Below are 27,228 nucleotides of genomic sequence, written 5' to 3' on the forward strand. Positions count from 1 at the left end.
TGTCATGAGACAACCTAATTTGGAGACTTATAAATGATCACTTACATAAAGAAATTTAGCAGACTCCCCTCATGGTTCAGTGGCTAAGAATATGCCTTGCCATGCATGGGATGCAGGTTCAATCCCTGGTCGGGCAACTAAGATCCCACATGCCACGGAGCAGCTAAGCTCACGTACCCTAACTCCTGAGCCCACGTGCTCTAGAGCTCACACGCCACAACTAAGACCAGTAGCAGCCAAATAAATCAAACAAACAAACAAAGAAATTAAAATTCTACTCTTAAACACTCAACAACTCCTTGGAACATTATTTTGATAAGGCCAGGTCACACGACTACACAACAGTCAGGTAGCTGTTGTTGTTCAGTGGCTAAGCTGTGTCCGACTTTTTGTGACCTCGTGGACGCCCGGTTTCCCTATCCTGGAACAATGTCTATTTTTTCATGTGAATATCTAAGTTACCCAGCACTATTTATGGAAAAGATTGACCTTTTCTCATTGCATTCAATGGCAATCTTGTCACAATCAGTTGTTTCACAAATGAATCTTTTTCAGATTTCGTCATTTAATTCCATGATTATTGTTGTTGTTCAATCACTTAGTCATGTCCAACTCTTTGCAGCACCATGGACTGCAGCATGCCAGGCTTCCCTGTCCATCACCATCTCCTGGAGCTTGCTCAAACTCATGTCCATTCAATCGGTGATGCCATCCAACCATCTCATCCTCTGTCATCCCCTTTTCCTCCTGCCCTCAATCTTTCCCAGCACTGGGGTCTTTTCTAATGAATCAGCTCTTTGTATCAAGTGGCCAAAAGATTGGAGCTTCAGCTTCCACATCAGTCCTTCCAATGAATATTCAGAGTTGATTTTCTTTAGGATTTGCTGGTTTGATCTCTTTACTGTCCAAAAGACTCTCAATTCTTCTCAAGCACCAAATTCAAAAGCATCATTTCTTCAACACTCAGCCTTCTTTATGGTCCAGCTCTCCCATCCATAAATGACTACTGGAAAAACCAGTACAGGCAGCTGTAGAGGATATTTTTTAAATGCTTCATTTTCTCAGGTCTATCCCACTCTAAGAAATATAGCCATACTCGATGACATGAATTCCATCACTTTTAGTTGAAGTGAACTTTGATTGACCTGTATATTTATGCATTCCCAAGGCCCTCTCCCAAATCCAAGACTCCTATTTGGCCACATAAGCAGATGCCATGATGAATTCAAGCTAGATAGTGCTCGCTTTGTTAAACAGACGGCAGTCAAGAAGCCCGGAATAACATTGCAGATAAGTAATGCTGCAATTTTGCATCTGTTCCATGGTCCCATTAATTTCCTTAACTAGGGAGCTGAGCAGAACAAACAAGTTGGCTGGCCCCCTTTCATGTCTTTCATTAATAGTGGTAAACCTTCTGTTGTGATATAGAAGCTGTTTATAATATCATTAACATCTGTTTAGGCTCTCTTTGCAACTTCTTGGTGATCCACATTCTTCCTTCTCAGAAAGTTTCTGTTCTGGTTCAACACTCCAGTTGCTCCTTTCTTAGCTGGAACAGCCTCAAGGAGAAAGTATCTTGGAGGGCTTCCACCTCCAAAATGGTCTGAGCATAAATGGCAGTTATCACCCTCTTTGCAAGCTGCAGGGCTGTACAACTGCCAGTTGGGCTGCTGCCCGAGAAGGCAGATGGATTTGGGAGTGCAGCCTGCAGCTAACTCCAGCAGCTCAGCTTTATTCCCACTCTTTGAATGAGCTTGATTGGGTTTGCATCACCTGGGAGAAGGAAACTAGACCTTGGAGCAGCCAGAAGGGTGACTCACAAGACTAGGAACCTGTAACTGCCTGCTAACAAGTATTTGTCCTTTTGCTCATTTGTTCAGGCACTTACTGGAGTCTCTGTGAAGCTAAGCATAGTTCTAGGCTCTGGGCACGTGAGATGAAAAATATTTTACACATGCTAGTGTATATGTCAATCCTAATCTCCCAATTCATCCCATCCTTCCTGCCCCTACTGTGTCCACATGTCTGTTCTCTACATCTGCGTCTTTATTCCTGTGCTGCTAGTGGGTTCATCTGTAGTATTTCTCTAGATTTAGCAAGTATATGTTAACATATGATACTTGTTCTTCTCTTTCAGCTTTCCTTCACTCTGTATGACAGACTCTGAGTCCATCCACATCTCTACAAGTGACCCAATTTCTTTCCTTTTCCATCACATATATGTACCACATCTTCTTTATCCATTCGTCTGTCAGTGGACATTTAGGTTGCTTCCATGTCCTTGCTATTACACTACCATGTGTAAAATAGATGGCTAGTGGGAACCTGCTGTATAGTACAGATAGCTCAGCTCAGTGCTCTGTGATGACCTAGATGGGTGGGAAGGTGAGGGTGGGTGGGAGGGAAGCACAAGAGGGAGGGGCTATATGTATACATATAGCTGATTCACTTCATTGTACAGCAGAAACTAACACAACATTGTAAAACAATTATATTCCAATGTATAGCACATGGAACTCTGTTCAATGTTTGTGGTGGCCTGGATGGGAGGGAAATTTGGGGGAGAATAGATACATGTATATGTATGGTTGAGTCCCTTTGTTGTTCACCTGAAACTGTCATAACATTGTTAATCAGCTATACCCCAATACAAAATAAAAAGCCTAAAAAAATAAAATAAAGTGAGAATAAAATTCTGCAGAGGAAGGAAGATGTTTGTGCCCAGGGAGTAACACATGCAAGGTTAAAGGTGCAAGACAAGTGCTTTTCAAAGGGACCACTGGGGAGAGAATTAGATCGGGTTGGAATGGAAAAGGATGGCAGAAGACATAGAGGCTTCAGCCCTGTTCATGCCAAGGGGTTGCATTTTATTCCTCAGTAATCAGGGAACTAATGGAAAGCTTGAAGGAACAGAGCCACATATTCAGATTTATTGCTTTCAGAATATTCTGGGAAGGAAAAAGAAAGAATTCAGTGTTGACAGGGCTGGTGAAAATAGATGTGGCAGAGAAGGACAAAGACTGGATCTTAAGTAGGAAAACAATTTAGGGAGAAACCATTGCTATCAGCAACTGGGCAGAGCTGAGATGGGGCCTCCTTAAGAGCACGTAGCACCCTGCTTGCTGGGCGGGTGGGTCATAGGATCTGGTTGTTGTTGTTGTTCTTGTTTAGTCACTAGATTGTGTCTGATTCTTTGTGACCCTAGGGACTGTAGTCCACCAGGTTCCTCTGTCCATGGGATTTTCCAGGCAAGAATACTGGAGTGGATTGTCATTTCCTTCTCCAGGAGATCTTCCTGACCCAGGGATAGAACCAGTGTCTCCTACATTGGCAGGCAGATTCTTTACTGTTGTGCCACCAAAACCTTAATTGGATGGGCCTGGATGGGAGGGGAGTTTCGAGGAGAATGGATACATGTATATATATGGCTGAGTCCAATTTGTTGTCCATCTGAAACTATCACAACATTGTTAATCAGCTATAATTCAATGTAAAATAAAAAGTTTAAAAAATAAATTAAAAATTAATATGAAAATATATTTAAAAGACTGTGTAATGAACCATCCTACATCACCTAGCATTAATAGCTGTTAATTTAGAATCAATCTTGCTTTAGATCTACTCCCACCCTAATTTCCCCATCCCACCCACACACTGAATTATTTTGAAGAAATTTTAGAAATCTTATCATTGCATGTTGCAAACATTATTAATGTATCCCTAAACAATACTCTTATAGAAGACTTCTAAAATTCATAACTAAATATCATTGCAATAGCAATAATTCTTCAGTTCAGTCGCTCAGTCATGTCTGACTCTGTGACCCCATGGACTGCAGCACGCCTGGCTTCCCTGTCCATCACCAACTCCCGGAGCTTACTCAAACTCACGTCCATTGCATCAGTGATGCCATCCAACCATCTCATCCTCTGTGATCCCCTTCTCCTCCTGCCTTCAATCTTTCCTAGCATCGAGGTCTTTTCTAATGAGTCAGTTCTTTGCACCAGATGGCCAAAGTATTGGAGTTTCAGCTTCAGAATCAGTGTTTCCAATGAATATTCAAGGCTGATTTCCTTTAGGATTGACTGGGTTGGATCTGCTTGCAGCCCAAGGGACTCTCAAGAGTCTTCTCCAACCCCACAGTTCAAAAGCATCACTTCTTCGGTGCTAGGCTTTCTTTATAGTCCAACTCTCACATCCATACATGACTACTGGAAAAACCATAGATTTGACTAGCTGGACCTTTGTCAGCAAAGTAATGTCTCTGCTTTTTAATATTCTATCTAGGTTGATCATAGCTTTTCTTCCAAGGAGCAAGCGTCTTTGAATTTCATTGCTGCAATCACCATCTGCAGTGATTTTGGAGCCCCCCAAAATAAAAGTCTCTCACTGTTTCCATTGTTTCCCCATCTATTTGCCATGAAGTGATGGGACTGGATGCCATGATCTTAGTTTTTTTAATGCTGAGTTTTAAGCCAGTTTTTTCACTCTCCTCTTTCACCGTCATCAAGAGGCTTCATCAAAAGACTCTTGAGTTCTTCACTTTCTGCTGTGAGTGTGGTATCTTCTGCATATCTGAGGTTATTGATATTTCTCCCAGCAATCTTGATTCCAGCTTGTGCTTCATACAGCCCAGCATTTAGCATGGTGTACTCTGCATATAAGTTAAATAAGCAGGGTGACAATATACAGCCTTGACGTACTCCTCTCCCAATTTGGAGCCAGTCTTTACTCAATGTTCCCGTCTCCCTGATTTTCATATACATGGATAGATAAGTTTTTCTAAAAACAGTTGCTCTAAATTAGAATCCAAAAAGGTGTATTCACTGCTTTTGGTTGTAATGTTTCTTAAATCTCTCCTTTCAAGTTTTTGTTTCCAAGAGTTTATTTGTTGAATAAATCAGAAATCTGCTACATTCTTGACATTGTCTAAATATAGCATCACATCTTCATTAATATACTGCCATTTTCTTGACTTGCATCTCATCACTATTTAAACTCGTTGAGTACCCTAATAAGTGCCTTTTGTTATTGAAACACCTCAGCTGCCTGATTAAAAGTGTTCCCCTACATAAAGTGGCCTGAAACTTTCCTAAACACATTTACTCCTTTCCTGGTGTTATTTTGTCATCTTAGTGATACAAGTTGCAAAACTGTCCAGAAATAACACAGGGCACTCACTGTTACCTGGGTTCAGATAACTGGGTTACCTGAAGAACAAGCTAACTGGAGTCAGTTTCTCTCCACTCTCCTAGTGAGTGGGACTGCACCCCAGCTAAACTTCCTACAGGTTGTTTTCATCTGGACTGAAGTTTCAATGGAAACTTCCCACAGATTTCTGGGCTCTGGGCAGCTGGGTTCCATGTACTTGGTAACTGGCATTTCCCACAACTTCCATAAAGAGCTGATGGCCAGATCCAGAATGCTTGGTGCCCATTGACATGCCAGTGCTCATGCTTGCCCTATAAGGAAGAAGGGCAGTAAACGGCTAGGTCTTCCCACTGGCAGGCACATCAGAGTGCCCTCTTGGTAACTGACATTTACTGTACCAAGGTTTACTAATCAAATGACTCACCTAGAATTTTATGCAGAATATAGTTGTTGGCAGAGACTGCAAAGTACGTGTACTCTTCCAGTAATACCCTAATCGTTTATGTAAAACCCAGCTCTGATGGGTAATGATATGTCACAGTGTAGAAAAAGTTAGACTTGTGACTCTGCCTCCGTTTTTGGTTACTCTATATCCTGGTGCTTCTCTCAGCAGCTGCTTGGCAGGCCATCACCAGCCTATTCACCACAAGTAAAATAGAACCCTAGAAGAAGTGTGTAAACCACCAAATAGAGCTGTTGAAGGCTTGATGTGGAGGATTCTCAGCTGCCAGTATAAATTTGAGTCTAATGTTGAAGATGTTTATACCCTAGATGTTGATTTAAGCATTGCAGTGTGGGAGATGGTTTTTATTCTCTTCTGAGTATATGGAGCAGTGAGGAAGTAGAGGTGATGGGTACATCCCCAAACTCCTAAACTGTGGCCAAAAGTGAAGAAAGTGCTGGCTGGAGAGTACACATCGCTTCCTACATTTCTCTACAGACCTTTCTATTTTATATTCATTGTAATTCTTCACTGCACACACAGATAATTGAATTGTTAATTCAAGCTTTTCTATTCCTCCTATTTTAGGGCCTCATATCATAAATGAACAGCTGCTCATTGCAGAAATCTGACTCTGTTAATGCTTCACTGGGATACGGCCTGACTATAAAAGCTGACTATTTTGTTAAAGTATCTACTGAACCATTTCACTGTATCCTTTGGTACAGCAATGAACAACTCGTTAACCATTCACAGCTTCCAGGCCCAAGGAATAAAACAAATCCTCAGAATGTCTTGTTTCAGCATGTCATCAGCAAATAAAACCCTCTGAATTCTGAGACTTCATAATTGCAACTTTGACACAGTCAAAACACCCGACCATGTTGAAGGTGTCCCATAATATCTTTCAACCAAGGCTTTAAGCAGACCATACTCGCAAATATTTTCCTTCATACTAACATTAGATGGTAAAAACTAGGTCACTACAGTGTGGTAACATGGTATATGCTACTGAAATGTTATTTACATGACTCCTAGTCTCAAGAACAGAGGGGAGAAAAATCATTCAAACCTGTGTTTTGGGAAAATCTAAAAAAGAGTGGATATATGTTTAACTGAAGCACTACTGTACAACTGAGATGAACACAACATTGTATATCAGCTACAACAAACAATATTTTAAAAACCTTTTGTTTGAATATCTGTGTATTCGTGAATAAGATTCACATTTTAAGACATAATCAGTGAAATGATAGATAAGGGGCTACAGATTTCCAAGCCCCACTTAACCATGCATATATTAAAGTTTGCTCTAACCATGAGTAAAATCAACTTTTCTCTATTGAGAGTTAGCTTGCTTGTAAAGCCTGAAAACAGGAATTGCATGGCCCAATCTCTTTGTTTACTGCATGACTCTCTCCACCCATGTTGCCTCCTTAGCCATGGCTTCAGTCCCCAGATATTTATGACACACTCACAAAACACTAGGCAAGCACTGCAAGGCAGGAACACCTTATTAAAAGGCCTGCAGTGCCAGCTGGGTAGCTCTCTCACAGAAGTCATTAGGCAGAGAACCCCTTCCTTGACACTTGATGACAGCAACACCCCTATATTAGAATGTTACGGCCAACTAAGGAAATGCTACTTCCCAAAATAATTATTTTCTGAGACATAATGCTTTGATGATGATGTTTTGAATTTCTTATTTCATGTATGAAGATATGTGTCTTTTTACTCTGCTTCTTCCAAAGAAACCAATTATGATTCATCGGCATTTATTGCAGATGAACAAGAAAGTTCCGGAGCAATTATTTACACTGTGGAGCTGAAGCGCTATGGGGGGCCTCTTGGCATCACGATTTCAGGAACTGAAGAGCCGTTTGATCCTATAATCATTTCAAGCCTCACTAAAGGGGGATTAGCTGAAAGGTACAGTTTGAATCAACTGCTACAATTACCTGTGTCTGAAATGGGTTTCCTTCCTCACAGCAGCATAAAAACATGCTTCCCTCTCCTGCTTGTTTATCTGTTGAGTTTTTCAAATCGGCACAAAGGATTGATTTTAGAGCTTGAGAACTCTCAGGCAGAGCTCTGACTTGAAGGGCATCTTATAAGCAGTAAAAAGTGTCCTGGGCTTAGCCTTGATATTAGTCTCCAGAAACATATAAACTGACCACAATCGACTAGAGGTAAATTTATCTTGTGTCCATTTTGAGAGGAGGAGACTAAAGTTCAAGGAGGTTAAAAGGCTTGTCTGATTCAATTCAGCAAATGTTTACAGAGCCTCTGTTACCGGACAGGTACTCTCGGCTTAGCTGCTGAGAGAATGACTGACATAAGCTTCGTCTTCAAAGATTTCAGACAACAGTGTAGGGACTTAATAACATCTTGAAATTTGGAATGCCCATTTGTCCCTTTGGCAATTTGTTTCTGTTTGCATGCATCCCACCACCACCTCTCACACTTACTTCTTTCCAAGACAATGTTGTGGGACATATTTCAAACCCCATAACCAGATCTATCCTCCAGTAACCTAGCTCAGGTGTGTAAAATGTTCCTCATGCTGACACTTAAAGACAATGGTTTACAAAATAGAGATGTGGCATCACAGAATTTTGTAGCTGCAAGGCACCTTAGAAATCGGCTCATCCAGCATTTTCATCTGGTAGGTGAGGGCACTGAGGCAGCTCTAAAAGGGTGGTCTGTTGAAATTTTGTATCCTAATGTTGACAGAGACACCTATGACATGGTATCCTCTAGCCATCCCCCTGTCCTAGGTTTCATCTGTTAAGAGAGACAAAAGGGAATGATTAATATTGATCTGATTTGGCAACCTCCTGGTCAAGTGTTCTATGGCTCACAGTATGGCTCTTCCATAAACTGGAGATTTTTTTTGGTCAGATCTTAGTTCCCCAACCAGGGATTGAACCCAGGCCACAGCAGTGAAAGCGTGAATCCTACCATTGGACTGCCAGGGAACTCCCTGGAGACTCCTTATGAAAGAATGAATTGATATTTTTTCAGGAAAAAAATATTTCTCGAGAGTATATGCATCAGTAGACTCGTTAGGCAGCCCCTTATAATCTGTATGACCCAGTGTCACCTCTGTTGCCCCAGTTGCTGCTGCCCAGCACCAATAATGCCCACCACCGCCAGAGCAGGCTGGGGTCAGATCACTCAGGCACGAGCAGCCTGTGAGTTGGCTTCCTTCACTCATGTGTTTAAAGTGAACCAGCACCACAGAGGCTAGCACATGGGATTCCCACTCTATATCCTTCAGCCCAGGTAAAGAGATCTGAAAGTTTAAATCTTTCCTGGGGGGACTTCCCTGGTAGTCCAGTGCTTAAGACTTCAAGCTCCAACTGCAAGGGACGTGGGTTTGATCCCCGATTGGGGAACTAGGATCCCACTTGCTGCATGGTGGCCAAAAACTAAAATTAAACCTTTCCTGAGTTTGACTGCTGTGAGTCTGTTCCTTCCCCACCTGTGCTTCCAAACAAAGATAGATATGGCGAACATCAAAATTATAACTTCCAGTCTGCTAGTTCAGAATTGGGTGAGGATTGGAAGAGAAGGGAAAACATTAAAGGTTTATCTGTTGATCAGTACATTAATTTTCTTTTTCCACATTTCAAACAGAATATTAATCCCTTTACATGTGTTTTCCTGTTTAGTCCTCAGAGCTTCCCTGTGAGATGATCATCTCCATTGTAGTGATGAGGAAACTGACACCTAGACAGGTGAAAATAAAGTGCCCAAGTCACGCAGCTGGTAGGTGACAGAGTTGGCATCAAACAGATTGATTCCTGGGGCTTCTCTGGGAGTTCGGTGGTTAGGACTCTGTACTTCCACTACCAGGGGCACAGTTTTGATCCCTGCGAACTGGGATCTAAGATTCTGCAAGCCGCGTGACATGGCCACAAAAAGAAAAAAATGTATTGATTCCTGAGTTCAACCTTTTCAATCCTTGGAATCACCACCAGGGTCTTTTGTCTAAGCCTTGTTTCCAGGAAGCTGGGACACTGTGTTCAACATTTCTAAGTCTGTAGAAAGAAGGATTGCTCCATGCTAAACATCACTATGCTGATTGACCAATATTGTTTGTTTCCTTAGGATTTTGCAGGGTGTTATCAAATGACTCTACTTTCTTGGAATTTAAAAAGCACACAAGTCCTTTTAAAAAACTAACTAAAACTTTTTTTTATTTTATTTGAAACTGAAAAGTAATTTACAACGGAAGCAGTCATCTTATAACATTGCCCAGGAGACGGCAAGAGTGAATTCAAGAGACCCTTGCCAAGTCTTTATTGTTGTGAATATATGAAGTATGTCAGGGAATTTACATTCAGTAGCATTCGGGGATTATTTCTACCTTTCCTATTATTATTTGGTGTTTCAGAACTGGTGCGATCCACATAGGAGACCGAATCCTAGCCATCAACAGCAGCAGCTTAAAAGGGAAGCCTCTGAGTGAAGCCATCCATTTGTTACAGATGGCAGGAGAGACTGTCACCTTGAAAATTAAGAAGCAGACAGATGGTGAGTGGATCAAGAGCCACAATTAAGGATTTCCAGTGCATTTCCTTCCCTAAAAGAATGTGCAAATATCTGCATGTGTATTTCTGGGGGAATGACTCTTCAGCCAGGGGGTCTTGGCATATCTTTGTATTTATATTTACTCTGATACTTAAGCTCTTTTCCTTAAAGCCCAGTCAGCATCAAGTCCCAAGAAATTCCCCGTTGCCAGTCACTTGAGTGAGCTGGGAGATGTGGAAGACCCATCTCCAGCACAGAAGCCAAGCAAACTCAGCGACACATACCCCTCCACTGTGCCCAGCGTGGACAGTGCCGTAGACTCATGGGATGGCTCTGGAATAGAAAGCAGCTATGGGAATCAAGGTATGTCCTAGCTGTAGGGAACCGGAGATTTATCATTGGTGAAGCTCATGTTTCTCAAAGATCCACCTTCTGCTCCATGAAAAGAATATTTCACTTGTGTCTACATGAATGCAAACATAGCAAACACACTGAATATGGTGGCCTTGAATTTCCTCCTCTTTAATGCTAAAAGATTATGAACATCTATTCAACACTAGGAGACCCCCATTAGATCTACTGTTGTCCAAGTGTTCAATCCAGAGCTTGTTCTTCAAGCATAGATTAATATGAGGCAAACCACAGGATATGCTGGGTCAATGAAGACTAGCTGCATTATCTTACTTTTTCAGCAACCTCTGCACAAAGATGGAATAGGGAATGCTGGAGACATGCAAGGAGACGAGCCAAAGATTTGTGACCCCATTTATTCCTGCCTCTTCCTGACTTTTCATAGCAACTTGTAGGGGTTTCCTCCAATACTCATCCTTAGAGTTTTCTATACTGTTAATCATAGTATAAAAAGTGAAAGTTGCTCAGTCGTGTCCAACTCTTTGCAACGCCATGGACTATATGGTCCATGGGATTCTGCAGGCCAGAATACTAGAGTGGGTAGCCATTTCCTTCTCAAGGGGAATTTTCCCAACCCAGGGATCGAACCCAGGTCTCCTGCAATGCAGGCAGATTCTTTACCAGCTGAGCCACGAGGGAAGCCCTAATCATAGTATGCAAAAGTATATAGTAGTTTTTCTTCACAAACCTCAAGTTCATTTGATGAAGTGTAACCTGTATGAAAAGTTAAACCTCAGTAACAGAAAATAAGTACCAAAAAGTGTTGGACAGAAGACAGAATATAAACACTTATTTTGTTTATTTTTTTAATATTTATTTATTTATTTGGCTGTGCCAGGTCTTAGTTTGGCACACAGGATCTGTAGTTGCGGCATGTGGGATCTAGTTACCTCACCAGGGATTGAACCCTTGCTACTTGCGTTGGGAGCACAGAGCCTTAGCCACTGGACCACCAGGGAAGTCCCTAAAGGCTTCTTTTAAAAATATGTTTCCTTCTCAATGATACTTAGCATCCTAAGATAAGTGAGTCAAAAACTCTCTGTATTTATTCTCGTCTAAGCTTTGTGTGTGTTGTGCTAATCATTCAGTTCTGTCCGACTCTTTGTGACTCCATGGACTGCCTTACGTCTCTCTAATGCCCTGTATAAATTCCAGCCTCCGAATCACTTTTCCGCTCTAGGTTTAAGTCAAAGAGTCAAATAGATAAGTGGTTTGGAGAACACGTTGGATGAGAGAGTTGCTTTGTAAATCAGGTAACTACTTTTGAGGAGAATCTGTATCCAGTTTGCTCTCTTCCTGGTTCTGGTTTTTTCCTCTCAGCCCACTTCTGCCGATGTCACTTTCTGTTAAATCCTTTGAAGGGTGGAGAAGAAGGAAAAGAAATGATATTTCAAAGTTGTCAAGTCATTACTTGTTAGAGATGATATTGGAGTTTGGTGGAGAAAATATTTTGAAGACCCAAAAGAGGATTGGGACTTTCATTTATCTGGCAAGTAATTTTTCCAAGTCCAGATACTTTGTTGAAAGTTAGCTATGCCACCAAATAACAGATATTATTATTGCCGGTGAGTTCATGAGACCCCAGAGAGCACTCTGGAAAAGGACCCAATTCAAATTCTGTCAATGTAGACTGAAGTTTATTTATTAATGTGTTTGCTTATTTACTAATGTGGAAACTTTTTGTTGCACAGATTTCAGTAAGCTATTGATTATAAGGAGCTCTGCCCCTAAGTGATGTGTGAGAACTTAGTTACCCTGTGCTTATACACACTAAGATCAGGCCCAGGTTTAGCATGTGAAATTTAAGGCCTTCCCCTCATTTATAAAAGATGAAGAACCATTTATTATTTATGAGGGATTTTGAAAATTTGAAATCCTAGATGGGGAATAGTAGTCATCATAATAAGAAATATGGCATTTATAAATTAAAAATCATTACGGGTTTGAAGAGAGAGAACAGAGATGCAGAGAAAATGGCAATTGGGATAGAACTGACATCTTATAAGATGATGAAAAATTAGTAATAATACCTTGTATTTGTAAAACATTTTAGAGTTTATAAAGCACTTTTGTGTAACTCATTTCAAGTTGCCGGAGTCCAGCTCCAGCTGGTCCAGGGGTTCCCTCAGGAAGGACGGCGTCGGCGATGCGAATGAGAAGACACAGCGAGTCTCGGTGTTTCCAAGTGTCTCCTGACTTTATTGTTTTTAAGACAGCTTTTATATTTTTAGTGGTACATAGAAACAAATGTAAAGTATAGAGTCATACCAAATCAGTTTAATGGGTCAGCAATTTTGACCTTTATTGAAACCAGGATATTATTTGCATATCTTAATTACCAAAGTTTCAAGTTATCTACATCATCTTCCGGCCTGGAGGCCTGCTAACATCTTGTGACTATTGATAAGGATTGATCAGCCAGAACACTTTTGTATCAGGCACAGCAGATTATGACAAAGAAAGAATTCATTAACAGAAAGTTTCAAAGTACAAAGTAAAACCTGTCTTCGGTAATCTATCCTACACCTTGAGCTTAACAGAAAAGAATGTGGTCCCATAAAGTCATAGAACAGCAAGCTGAAGGTCAGCTCTAAGTAAGAATCATCAGTTAAATCAACAATTGTCTTATTATTTGTATTAAAGCTAAACTTTTATTTGTATAAATTTTTAACTATTATGCTTCCATTATATAGGCTAAATACGTTAAGAGTAAAAACATAGTGAGTAAATATAGACTAAGCAACAGTTTCATAAAGCAATATTTTTTATATTTCCTAACAAGCCTTTTTCCTTACGAAGGGCTCTGTGCCCGTTGGCGCTTTCTGTGTGGTGGCTCTCAATGTTGTTTATTGTTAAAGAGCAGTCATGCACACTAGCTCCAAAGGCACAGGCACAGTTATTAAACAAACCAATATGCTAGCAAGAGGAATTTGGATTAGTATACTCTATATCCTAGATAATTTTATTAGGGTGTTACCGTTCAGGAGCCTTATCGATTGAGGTTTCAGATAGATCTATTTTAGAAGAGACTCAGGAAAAGCCTTTTGCCCAAGTCACAGAAAATAAGAAGAGGTTTATTATAGCTAACATCAGAAAGACAGATATCATCTTTAAGATGAGTGCTGAGGCAGCCTTCCGAGAATCCCTGAGGCCTGAGAAGCCATGCTTGGATCAGTCCTCTTCCTCATGACCTTGCCATGGGTGGGATCTCGTGAGCTGGCTCCCGGCATCAAGTGATTCTCTTAAGGAACATGGAAGCTGAAACCACAGGATTTCGATGTTGGGAGAGAATTTGAAGGCAGCTGGTCTGACATCCAGTGCAGCCCTTGATGGCCTATCCAGCCTGGCTGCCCGCCATCACATGACATGGGCTGCAGTGCCTGCAGTGACAGATTGCTCCCTAACTGCTAAGGCAGCCCTCCCAGCTCCCCGTACCAAGATCTGACGGCTTGCATTCTCACTTGTATTGAGCTGAAATGTGTCAGCATGTAGCTCCGGCCTATTAGTTCTAGTTCTGCCCGCAAGGTCATTCCAAACTAAAGCCTCCTCCACTTGACAGCCCCTCAGCTGCTCAAAGACAGCCCTCATGCCTCTTTTGAACTTTTCCTTCTCTGAGCAAAATACCCTCAGTTCCTCTCACTGTTCCTCACATGACTTACTTTTGAACATCTTTATCATCCTGGGAGCCTCTCTTCTGACGATGTTCAAGTTTAACTCTGTACAAGTGTAGCACCCAGAAAGGAAAGTTATACTACAGTCTGGCAGTCCAGAGCCACTCAAGTCACTCAAGTCTGTCACCTTCATCACTGGAGACTGTAGAACCCATCAGCGCAGTCTACCTCAACATAAGCTTTCTGGTGATCACTTCCTGTCACTCATTTTTTTTTCTTTTTTGGCCACACCTTGTAGCATGTGGAATCTTAGTTCCCTGCCTAGGGATCAAAGCTGTGTCCCCTGCATTGGAAGTGCAGAGTCTTAACCACTGGACCACCAGGGAAGTCCGTTGTCTGTTGCTCATCTTGAGCTTATTGTTTACCAAGATCTCAAAGTCTGTCTTTTTCCCCTTTCCTTGTGATATTGAGCTTAAACCTGATCTCTCCAGCTGCTGCTGCTAAGTCGCCCCAGTCGTGTCCGACTCCGTGCAACCCCATAGATGGCAGCCCACCAGGCTCCCCGTCCCTGGGATTCTCCAGGCAAGAACACTGGAGTGGGCTGCCATTTCCTTCTCCAATGCGTGAAAGTGAAAAGTGAAAGTGAAGTCGCTCAGTCATGTCCGACTCTTCACGACCCCATGGACTGCAGCCTACCAGGCTCCTCCGTCCATGGAATTCTCCAGGCAAGAGTACTGGAGTGGGGTGCCATTGCCTTCTCCGATCTCTCCAGCTAGTGCTTGTGAAATTGACTTTTTAAAGGTAGGTATAGAACCAGACCTTTTCCCCCCATGATATATCATATTGTGAGATATTCTCTCTCCATCCTGTCTGCACAGCCTCTCAACAGACCATATCTCAGGAAGACTTTTACCTTCAAGTCTATAATAGTTGTCCCATTACCAATAGGATATAGTACCTCCATCATACACATCTTCCTCCACAGGCCAGGAATTCTTTTCTCTGTGGGCACCTTTCTTATTGGTCTCTGCTTCTAGTCCAAAAATGTCAAGCTTGCTGCATGCATTCATTCAGCAAATATGTAATGACTGGCATAATAGAAGGCTAGTACATGATGGGTATACAAGGTTGCACAAAGAGACAACTTCCTGATTCTTATGGAAGAGGTTACCTAGCTGAAGGACCAGACAGTTAACAAGTACCAACAGTGTGAATTTTTACTTAGTTAATGAAAAGGGAAAAAGGATGGTGTAATCAAAGCTGGTGGAGAAAGAAGGAGTGAGTTTAAAGAAGTCTCACAGTGGGATGACTTTCAGTTCTATCAATGCAGACTGTTTCTAACCTGCCTCTGGGGACCAGCTTCTTTCACACCCCATTCTCTTGACCCTTATATTCATGTCCTTCTTCCTTATCAAGAGCTTGTGCTTATGGGCCCCTTATAGCCCTTTATTCTTCCCTCAAACTCTAAGAAAAGCCTATAATTGCTTTCCTTAGAATTTGCAAAGGTCAATCAATACAAGAGGAGACTGACAAAAAGGTGGTACCTGGACTCTGTCATACTCCTAGATAGTGAGACTCTTGTGATGTCTGTATTTTTTGACTCTTAAGTCAGGCAGTCTTATCCTGTTGTACATATTCTTTAGATAGTTCTCTCATTTGAGTTCATTTTTTTTTAGCATTAATGAGGTATAATTGACAAAATTATATGTATTTAAGGTATGCAATATAATGACTTGATATCCATGTATATTGTGAAATGATTACCACCAAGTTAATTACCACATCAATCACCTCACATAGTTACCATGTGTGTGTGTGTGTGTGTCTGTGTGTTTGGTGAGAAGGCTTAAGGTTTACTTTCTTTGCATCACATATACAATATAGCACTATGCCAGTTCTGATCCCCAGAAATTATTCATCTTATAAATGAAAGTTTGCATCCTTAGACCCATATCTCTCCATTTCTTCCACTCCCCAACCCCTGGCAACCACATTCTACTCTCTGTTTCTATGAGTTTGGCTTTATTTTTAGATTTCACAGATAAGTGAGCTCATACAGTATTTGTCTTTTTCTCTCTGGCTTATTTCACTAGCATAATTTCCTCCAGGTTCATCCATGTTGTCGCAAATGGAAGGATTTTCTTCTTTGTCATGGCTAAGGAATTTCCCTTGTATGTATACATATATACCACATTTTATCCATTCATTTATCGGCAGGCACTTTGGTTGTTTCCATATCTTGGCTGTTGTGAATAAGAATCCAGTGACATAGGAGTAAGGCCATCTCTTCTATACAGATCTATTTCCTTCTGATATATACCCAGAAGTGGGATTGCTAGATCCTTTTTGAGGTCATTTTGATCATTTGTATTCTCTCAGAAAAAGGAAAGCAACTCCATTTCATCCAGTTTTTCAAATGTATTTGCTTATAATTACATAATCTCTTGTTTGGGTCTTGTCATTTTTTCTTGGTTTCTTTAATTATATTCCCAATATGGTTCTGTATCCAGTGTATTTGTCCTTTTATTCTTTTTCCCCATGATTATATTGGTAGTGGTTTATTTTTATTTAGCTTTTCTTTTGTACAAGGAACTGGCTCTTGCATTTATTTAATTTCACTCTGATTTTTTAAAAATAAGTCTTTGCTTTTAATTTGATTAACTTTATTCTGTTCTTCTTAGATTTTGTTCTGTTTATGATTCATTTATCTCCATGCTATCTTACAGTTTTCATAAAAGATGATGGTGATTTGTCAGAAAAAAACACCAACATGTACAGTTAGAGAGTCCAACTTTCCTTGAATTAGGGAACATAAAATGGTGTGTACAAAGAGTAGAAAACTCAGCAGGATTTTCTCCACTGGGAGAAGAGAGGGGGCATTTTTCTTTTCCATTTGTTTTCTTATCTCTATAAGCTCATGTTTCATCTCCTTCAATGATCTTGCCTTGCCCAGTTTTTCTTGAGCTCTCATGTCTATCATCTCTTGTTTTATAGAGATGTATATTTTTTAAATTTTGTGATAATATGTTTGGTCATATTTATCATTTGCTCCGTAACAGTCTTTATCTCATGAGTATCCTTCATCTTCTATTGCTTTGTTTTTCTATTCTCTCTCTCTTTTTGTAATATTAACTTAGTATATGTTTTATAGTAGTTCCCTTTAAATTATTGCTTATCTTTAAATGCAATGACTTCTTCATGAATTGAAAGTGAAAAGTGAAAGTGAAAGTCGTTCACTCATGTCCGACTCTTTGCAAGCCCATGGACTATACAGTCCATGGAATTCTCCAGACCATAATCCTGGAGTGGGTAGCCTTTCCCTTCACCAGGGGATCTTCCCACCCCAGGGATCGAACCCAGGTCTCCCGCATGAAGGTCTCCTTCGTGAATTGGAAGGGTGAAAAATTTACCCCCAGTTCACAGTTCCTGTCGGAGAAGGCAATGGCACCCCACTACAGTACTCTTGCCTGGAAAATCCCATGGACGGAGGAGCCTGATAGGCTACAGTCCATGCGGTCGCTAAGAGGCGGACACGACTGAGAGACTTCACTTTCACTTTTCCCTTTCATGCATTGGAGAAGGAAATGGCAAACCACTCCGTTGTTCTTGCCTGGAGAATCCCAGGGACGGCGGAGCCTGGTGGGCTGCCGTCTATGGGGTCGCACAGAGTCGGACACGACTGAAGCGACTTAGCAGCAGCAGCAGCACAGTTTCTGTGATGAGTGCATTCTTTCTCTGCCAGTAGAGGGCAGCACCTGCAGGCCAACCACAATGCAGAATTTCTCTCTGCCACCCTGCCTCACTGAGAGATTGCCTCCTGCAGCCTGTGGCTCGTCTGGAGGTGCTCTCAGCCCACCTTCCTGGCTTTTCCTTGGTGCTAAATGGACTCTAGGGTACTTTCTGCCACCAGTCATTGCAACCATTCTAGTGTTCCAAACAAAACATTGTTTTGCCTCATGCCAGGGGCCGTGTTTTGGAGGACTGGGCTTTCTCCAATATCTCTGGACAGGGACTTCCCTGTCAGTACAGTGGTTAGGACTCCGTGCTTCCACTGCAGGGACTGTGGGTTCAGTCCCTGGTCTGAGAAGTAAGATCCCACATGCTGTGTGTAGTGTGGCCAAAAGAAAAAAGAAGTTTCTGGTCAGAGATGTCTCCTCTTGGCTTCTTAACACCACCTCTCATTTGTCTTTCACTGAATTTAGTACGTTTCCCTATGTATTATGGTTCAGTATTCTAGGTTTGCTGAAGACAGAGTTTACATTCTGTTATTTGCCATCCATTTTTGTTTTGAGGTGATTTCTAAGAGAAGGTAGAACTATTTTTGCTCTGCCTTTCTAGCATTGGAGAGTGAGCCAGAGTTCACTCCGGTTGCGTCTAAACACTTTGAACATTTCTTGGCAAGTGCAATTGCAAATAGTTACACAAATGTATGATTTGATTTTCTCATTTTTAACAAAACTGGGGCTGTAGGAAGTAAATTTTGCAGGAAATTGTCTGGCTCACTCTCCTATGCTAAAATTGGCTTCCAAAAATCAAATTAATGGCAGGAGCTACAATCACAAAATTGTAGAGTTGAAGATTCATCCTCAAAACCATTTTCTGATTTTAAACTTTATGAATAAGAACCAACATTGCTTAGTTCACTTTTCTAAATTAATAGGAATGTGAATTAATAGTTACAAATGGAAGATATTTATCTGCACAGTATTGTGTTATTAAAAACAAAGTAGTATAATATTGGAGTATCCAAACTTCACAAATTTCTCTGAGGTGTAGTTGCACTAAAAATAAAAACTATTTTACCAAAATTCTGTCAACATTCAAAAGTACCTACATTTGTGAAGACCTAGTTTTCATCATGCAACTGAATAAAATTAAACTCTTAAAACACTAAAATTAAATACCTAAAATTAAACTCTTAATGAAAAAAATCTAATTTTTTTTTCTTTTGGCTACACCTCAAGGCATGCAAGATCTTGGTTCCCTGACCAGGGATCAAACCTATGTCCCCTGTAGCGAAAGCATGGAGTCTTATCTGCTAGACCATCAGGGGTTCTGACCTCCAGGATCTAATGCCTAATGATCTGAGGTGGAGCTAATATAATAATAATAGAAATAAAGTGCACAATACATAAAATGTGCTTGAATCATCAGGAAACTATCCCTGCCCCCCACCCCATCCCTGGAAAAACTGTCTTCCATGAAACTGGTCCTTGATGCCAAAAAGATTGGGGACTGCTGCCCAAATTGAATTTTATACCTTGTGTTAGTTTGCTGGGGCTGTTATAACAAAACACCACATACTGGTGGCTTAAGCAACAGAAATTCATTTTTTCCTTGTCTGGGAGGCTAGAAGTCCTTGATCAGGTGTTGGCAGGTTTGCTTTCTCCTGAGGCCCCTCTGTCCTGGGTCTGCAGATGGCCACCTCCTTACTGTGTCCTCACATGGCCTTTCCTCTGTGTACGTGCATTCCTGCTATTTTGTGTGTCCACATTTCCTCCTCACAAGGACACTCATCCCGTGCGACCATGGTCCCACCCTCAGGACCTCATTTAACCTTACTTACCGCTTTAAAGGCCCAATTTACAAACAGAGTCCCATTAGGGCATCAACGTATAAGTTGGGGGGACACAATTCAGTCCATAATATCCTCCGCATTATGATACGAAGTATAAGACCAAATACTGAAACCTGGATGTGAAAGAAAGAAAGAAGGAAGGGCAAAAGGGAGAGGAGGGGAAAAAATGAAAACAATTTCCAGTTCTAAATAAAAAGAATAATTACTTAGGAAATACATTAATTACTTCTATCTTTCAATTTTTTAATTGATTTTGCTTTTTAAAACTAGTTAGCAGTATCATACCTGTTAATTTTATGTGCTTACATCATCACTCTGCTGCTGCTGCTGCTAAGTCGCTGCAGTCGTGTCCGACTCTTAGCGACCGCATGGACTGTAGCCTACCAGACTCCTCCGTCCATGGGATTTTCCAGGCAAGAGTACTGGAGTGTGGTGCCATTGCCTTCTCCGACATCATCATTCAGTAAAAACAAAGTCTAATTATACTTCTGGCAATTGTTTTCTCTGACACCTGGGCTGCCTCATGTAGTTTATTCTTTTCATGGCTTTTAAGTTTGGTGTCTGGTGTAAAGGTATATTTCTCAGAGCCTATTAACATCTTCTCAGCTATGGAAACCAGCTTGCCTTTACCCAAACCTAATTTCCCTGAGATATTCTCTATTTAAATTATACTGTCATCATCTACCTGCATCAGTTAAGGAGTAGATTCACTTACATAGAAAAGAAAATACAAGGACAGTGTTTAAACAAGATAGAGGGTTATTTTTCTCCCACTGTAGGAAACAGCGTGGGGAAGGCAGGTAGCTCCACAGTGTTATCAGGACCCAGGCATCTTCCTGCTTTCTGCTATCTTAACATCTCTTACTGTCATCAAAAATGCAGGGTCCGGCTGCTTGCCACTCCAAAGCCAATACACAGGCCAGGTTGGTGGAAAGGAAAGTTTGCTTTATTTCAGATGCTGGCAACTGGAGGGGGTGACGGTGGACATCTGTCCAAAGGCCAACTCCCCTCCACTGACAGCCAGTGGGACCAGAACTTTTAGGCTGTGGGAGGGTGCTACATGCAGAAACGGCACAGTCAGCTCTGTCATCTTCAGATTGGTCAGAGGCGATCTGACCAGTGTCATCTTGGTTGTTTTAGGTAGTTAGTCTTCAGTTCTAGGGTCAGTTTGTTTCCATTTCTTTGAGGCCAATACTCAGAATTGTGGCAGCTTATGTCATGGGTATAGTCTGGTTGTCATGTAATTAATTTCTTCCATCTGATGGGGCTTTCAGTATCTATAAGACAGCTCATAGGATATGGCTCAGAGTATTATCTATAGCCTTGAGAAGGAACTAAAGGTCCTTGACTATGCTTAATGTTGTTGTTCAGTCACTTAGTCACATCTGACTCTTTGCGACCCTGTGGACTGCAACATGCCAGGCTTTCCTATCCTTCACTGTCTCCCAGAGTTTGCTCAAGCTCATGTCTATTGAGTCAGTGATGCCATCCAACCATCTCATCCTCTGTTGTCCCCTTCTCCTCTTGCCCTCAGTCTTTCCCAGCATCAGGGTCTTTTCCAGTGAGTTGGCTTTGCATCAGGTGGCCAAAGTATTGGAGCTTCAACTGCAGCAGCAGTCCTTCCAAGGAATATTCGGGGTTGATTTCCTTTAGTATTGACTGATTTGATCTCCTCACTGTCCAAGGGACTCTCAAGAGTCTTCTCCAGCACCACAGTTCAAATCCAGTAATCATGTATGGATATGAGAGTTGGACCATAAAGAAGAATGAGGGCCAAAGGATTGACTCTTAATGACTTCATTATTATTATTTGGTCTCCTTTGACTGTTTTCCTTTGTTTCTGCATGTTCTCATTTCTCTGATTAAACTTGTTCTTTGACTACAGTTTTCCACAGACAAAAGACAGGCAGAGGACATGGGGGTGGTGGGGAGGGGTGCGCCAAGAACCATAGGATCCTGCTCTGTTTCATTCATCTCTCCATTCACTGCCATTGCCTTTGTTATAAAGCCTTCATCAGGCTTGAAACAGTTATTTCTTCAATCATCTTACTTTGAGCATCTTACCATTCCGTATTACTATCAATGAGCTTTAAAAAAAACTAAATCAAACAATGCCACTCTCTAAAAACAAAGAAACAAACAAACAAAAACCTCTTTTGATGATTCCCGGTTGTAGATGACGCCAAAAATCCTTAGTTTAAAACACCGAGTTCTTTTCAGTCTAGTCCCCAACTGCTTTATGGATTTCATCTCCTGATATTCCCTTGCAGTATCTCGTACTCTGCATCTTGAATTTTTCACTCTTCTCTAAGCAAGCTTTGGTTTTTAGTACCTTGACAGCACTAGATGTTTCAATGTTAAACAATCCCTGCCTTTATCAGTTCTAAATCTGTTGGGAAATAGGAACTGGAGTCAGCAGGGGATTAAAATATCAACTTTTTACTTTTTATTTTTTGGCAGAGTTGGGAGTTGTTAGAAAAGCTGAGTTGAATGTACAGCCGGACTCAGGATTCTTATTTCTCTACCCTACCCCAAGTCTGATGTTGGGACTTAAATAAGGGGGAAGTCAGATCTACGAGGAGAAGGCAATGGCAACCCACTATAGTACTCTTGCCTGGACAAACCCATGGATGGAGGAGCCTGGTGGGCTGCCATCTATGGGGTCGCACAGAGTCGGACACGACTCAAGTGACTTAGCAGCAGCAGCAGCAGCAGCAGCAGCTCTACGAGGGCTTCCCTGGTGACTCAGACAGTAAAGAGTCTGCTTGCAATGCAAGAGACCCGGGTTCGATCCCTTGGTCGAGAGGATCCCCTTGAGACAGGAATGACTACCCACTCCTGTATTCTTGCCTGGGAAATCCCATGGACAAGAGGGGTCACAAAGAGTTGGACACAACTGATTGACACTTTCACTTTTCAGATCTACGAAGCAAACTGTAACCCCAGCTTGCCAGTTGGATTTGACTTAGCTGAATAGAACTAAAAACCCTGATATCAGAGTGACTTAAATCATAAAGAAATAGGCATTTCAGAGCTAGTATATAACTCCACAGTGTCATGAAGAACCCATGCTCTTAAATAGTCTTCTCTAATATGCTTAGCACTTGGGTTCACTCCATGGCCCAAGATAGTTGTTGGGGCTGCAGCTGTTTCATCTACATTCCATCTACATTCCAGGCAGTAGAAAAGAGGGTTGTATGGAGCCCTTCCAGAAGTTTCATTTACATGCCATTGGCCAGAACTTTTTACATAGTTAAATTAACACTTAACTTCAAGAGAGGCTAGGAAATAAGTCTTTCCCTGAGCACCCCCAAAATATGCACCCTCAAAACTGGTAAAAAGATGAAGAGTGGATGTTTGATAGGCAATTAGTAGTCTGCCACAGCCATAGCTGCAGTCTTGGCCTCTTGCCACCTTTGAGCTCAGTGAGCCTCAGGAGTGGCATGCAGGTTGGCTTACCTCATGGTGCTACAGCAGTGGGAGAGAATGAGTCTGAGGAGAGCCGGAAAGGGCCCAAGGTTACATTCCCAGGGCTCTTTTCCAGAGCTGGGCCAATTGGGCAAATCGATGCTCGTCCTCTGGGGAGGAATAAGTACAGATGGTTAGAGGGACCAGAAGATTCCTGGACTACTGCTCATCCTTGAGAGCGAAGCAGGCACCCACTGGCAGAACATAAGGCTAGGAACGAGGTTTACCATGAGGGCACCTCTTCAGTCCTCCTGCTTAGCTTCTCCTCCTGCTCAGCTTCACTGTGCTTCCACTGGTGAATGCCCGCTTAGCCTCTTAAGTCCCAGCTAGTATGTTGCCATTCCATTGGCACCCTTCATGACCTGCTTTCTGATCTGCAGACAGATCTCTATTCTTTTCTATCAGTGTGTTCAGATGGAAAGGGTAACACTTCTCACATGCTAATAGAACTCTCCCTTTCTATCTCTGCCTGTTTCTCTTCCTCTTTCTCCCAAAGCTATAGTAAACTGCATTTTTTTGAGGACAGGAACCTGGTTTTATTATCTTTGCATTTCAGCTCCTCCTGCAGTACCTGGCAAGCCTTAGAGGTGCTGGTGCATGCATGCAGGATAAGTCACTTCAGCCATGTCCAACTCTTTGCAACCCCATGGACTGTAGCCCGCCAAGCTCCTCCATCCATGGGATTCTCCAAGCAAGAATACTGGAGTGGGTTGCCATGTCTTCCTCCAGGGGATCTTCCTGACCCAGGGATCGAACCCACATCTCTTATGTCTCCTGCATTAGCAGGCGAGTTCTTTACCCCTAGCACTACCTGGGAAGCCCCTGGAACATTTAATAAATTAGAAATGCTGATTTCCTTCTTTCCCTGTTTTATAATGAGACTGAGATCTTGACAAATTGAGTTGCTTAGTAAATAATAAAAGTAATGGACATTAAATGAGGTTTCATTAAAACCTCATTGTGTTCCAGGCATGTCCATGAGTGTTTATGTGTATTATTCTCCTTAATTTTCATATCAACCTAGTGAAGCATGTGTCCCTATCCATATTTTACATGGAGGCGAATTGGCCAAGACTGCAGAGCAAGCTAGTGGCAAAGCTGGGATTTGAACCTGGGTTTTTCTTACTTCATTCTCTGTGCTAGCATAGCATGGACCAGACCAGGTCTTCTAAGTTTATACCTAAGCCCCAAATATTTGAATTGTATATCCCCTTTTCATGCCCTGCTTTGTTGTAACAAGATAATCCTTTAATAGTACTATTTAATACAAGTCTTCCTTGATATAGACAGACATGCCTTTTTGTGGGGAGGGGGCATTTTCCTAGTAATGATGCTTCATATCTGCTTAAGCCCATCGTTACAGTCTTGCTCAAGTCACCAAGAACTACTTACATCAGTTGGAAGAAAAATCAGAAAGTTAATCTGCTCAGTTAGGCTCGGGGCTGGTGCACGGGGATGACCCGGAGGGATGGGATGGGGAGGGAGGTGGAAGAGGGGTTCTGGAAGGGGAAAACATGTACACCCATTGTGGATTCATGTCAATGTATGGCAAAACAAATACAATATTGTAAAGTTAAAAAATAGAAAATAAAATTTAAAAAACATGTTGGAATTTCCCTTGGGAACTGAATGGTTGTATGGGTTAATGCCTGTCAGAAAAGGATGCCCCTGGGAGGACACCACCATTTAGCATTTTGCTCTTAGCAAACTTAAAGCCTTTAGGGAAAGTGAGGTGTGGACTTACTTCCCCTAACTCTTTTTAAGAGATGTCACGTATTTGGACGTTAGTTTTTTTGCTTCAGAAGATGGGTAGCCTGTCAGAGGGAGCCAGGTGAAATGTAGTGTTGCCCCATCACTGCCCTTTAAGAAGAGACTCAAGGGTTCCTGTAATTCAACACTTTGGACAGAAAACTGAACATTCATCATGCAAAACTTCTCCCCAAATATCTAGCCACACTTGCAGTTACTCAAGAAAGAAAATGAGATATGGAACTGTAAATAATGCCTCTGCGCTGAGGACTTCTGATGCTTGGTTTCCTAAAACAGGAGACGCGTCGGGTATTTCCGTGTTGCGGCTGTGGGCTTTCCCCTGTATGGTGGAGGTTAAATCCTCTTGATCAGAAAGCATTATCCTTGGACGTCCTGCTTTCTCTGGGCTCTAACTAATAGTAAAGATGGCTTTATAGTACTAAACAAATAGAGGGAAAGTGAATGGGGAATGGCATGGAGATAGTCACCTTATGTTGTTGGGTCATTTAAATGAATGTGAAATTGTGGCTCTAGGCCTGTTTGCTAGATGATGTGTCTTAACCACAGTAAGAAATACGTATTATATTGCAACCCAGTACACACATGTGCGCTTCCAAGGTGGCTCAGTGGTAAAGAATCCGCCTGTCAAGGCAGGAAACACAGGAGACACAAGTTCAATCCCTGGGTCAGGAAGATCCCCTGGAGGAGGAAACAGCAACCCACTCCAGTATTCTTTTCTGGAAAATCCCATGGACAGAGGAGCCTGGCAGGCTACAGTCCATGGGGTCACAAAGAGTCAGACATGACTTAGAGACTGAGCACAGAGCACACACACACGTAAGCAAACACGCACGTAATGAGTCACAACCTGATGTGATGTCTGAAGTCATGTATGGTGGTTACAGCACTAACGGTAGACTCAGACCTGCCAATCAGCCCCTGCTCTCCCATTTGAAGCCCCCCTGAAAATTTTTGAAACACTGCAGACCCTACCTCACACGTAAAGGTTGTCATCCTAACTTTTCCCTCCCCAAATCATGATACTTACAAAAAAACGTAATTTCTAGTCTGTGGTAAATATGCTTTAAATATATTCTTGTCAAAATATGAAGCCACAGATTTAGCTCAAATTTGTGGGAAATTGTCTATTATATAACCTGATTATCAAAGCCATTCCTCACTTTCTCATCAAGTTAATTGGACTTAACTCCCTGTCAGAAAGGAAGTCAGTCTTTGTTTTGCAGGTCAAATAAACATCAGAATGTGCGCACCTCCTCACCCTGACAACTGTCCTTCTGAATTCTAATTCTGAGACGCAGGGAGATAGATGGATGAGAAGGGTTAAAACCTCTGCACTGAGTCGGTGCCTGGTTGAAATAAGGCTCCGCTCCAAGACTTTCCCTCAGGACTGAGCCTTTGCCTAATTATCTATCCCTCGACTGATGGCTGGGAGCTTTTATATCCCAGGGTCAAGCTTGTTCAAAGATTTGATATGGATGAGAAATATGCCTTTCATTTGTAAAGGGGCAGGAAGACAATTGTGAATTGGGAAGTGAGAAGGGAGCCTTGATTGATCTTAGACATCCCCCCTCTCCCCCCGGAGCTTTCTCAGCGAGGTCGTTTTAGAAAGACCTACCTGTGGAATGGGAGGATCTGATTCTCCTAAAATTAGGACTGGAACCCCCAGGAAGGTTTGCAAGTACCAACTAGATCCTCAAATGAAAAGAGTAACAAGTACCTACCTTCAAAGATAATTATGCAAAATCAATAAGGTGATACAAATAAAAGACTTTTAATCATTTTATTTATTTATTTATTTTTGGCTATGCTGGGTCTTCATTGCTGTGCAGGCTTTTCTCTAGTTGTGGCAAAACAGGGGCTACACTCTAGCTGCAGTGCACAGGCTTCTCATTCTGGTAGCTTCTCTTGTTGCAGAGCACAGGGTCAAGGGCAAAGCACAATAGTTATGGTGCACAAGATCAGTTGTGCCATGGCATGTGGAATCTTCCCAGATCAGGGATCGAACCCATTTCTCCTGCACTGGCAGGCAGATTCTTTACCACTGAGCCACCAGGGAAGCCCCAAGTAAAGGACTTAATGAAGCTCTGGGTGCATAGTTAACACCTGCTCTGGGTTTACTGTCATTGCTGTTGCTGTAGTTAATTGACTCCTTTACTCACTAACAATGCGGATGAAGTAATCCTCAGGCCCATGCCTAACATCTGTGGGCCCCAGCCAGTTTTTCTGTGCTCGGTCCACACCTTAAAATCAGCACCCCTTGG

The 27,228-nt window shown here is 41.9% G+C and overlaps 1 protein-coding gene and 1 long non-coding RNA gene across 15 annotated transcripts in view; one reads left to right on the forward strand and one right to left on the reverse strand.

The window, feature by feature from the left end:
* The window catches only part of GRIP1 (glutamate receptor interacting protein 1), a 755,429-nt gene that overhangs the window by 693,093 nt on the left and 35,108 nt on the right, over window positions 1-27,228 (forward strand). For all 14 annotated transcript variants that reach the window (XM_081589879.1, XM_081589876.1, XM_081589880.1 and 11 more), the window contains 3 exons: window positions 7,378-7,522; window positions 9,993-10,132; window positions 10,301-10,492. In XM_081589879.1, coding sequence (XP_081446005.1) covers window positions 7,378-7,522; window positions 9,993-10,132; window positions 10,301-10,492 — 477 coding nt within the window. The remainder of the gene's footprint in view (window positions 1-7,377; window positions 7,523-9,992; window positions 10,133-10,300; window positions 10,493-27,228) is intronic.
* LOC145545420 (uncharacterized) lies at window positions 16,793-26,229 on the reverse strand. Its single transcript, XR_014082069.1, has 3 exons — window positions 25,995-26,229; window positions 23,189-23,307; window positions 16,793-19,842 (listed from the first exon to the last, which is right to left on the reverse strand). It is a non-coding gene; the product is annotated as an uncharacterized LOC145545420 (long non-coding RNA).

Source organism: Giraffa tippelskirchi, chromosome 4 (genome assembly GCF_054371585.1).
Source record: "Giraffa tippelskirchi isolate mGirTip1 chromosome 4, T2T-mGirTip1v1.2.pri, whole genome shotgun sequence".
Lineage (NCBI taxonomy): Eukaryota > Metazoa > Chordata > Mammalia > Artiodactyla > Giraffidae > Giraffa > Giraffa tippelskirchi.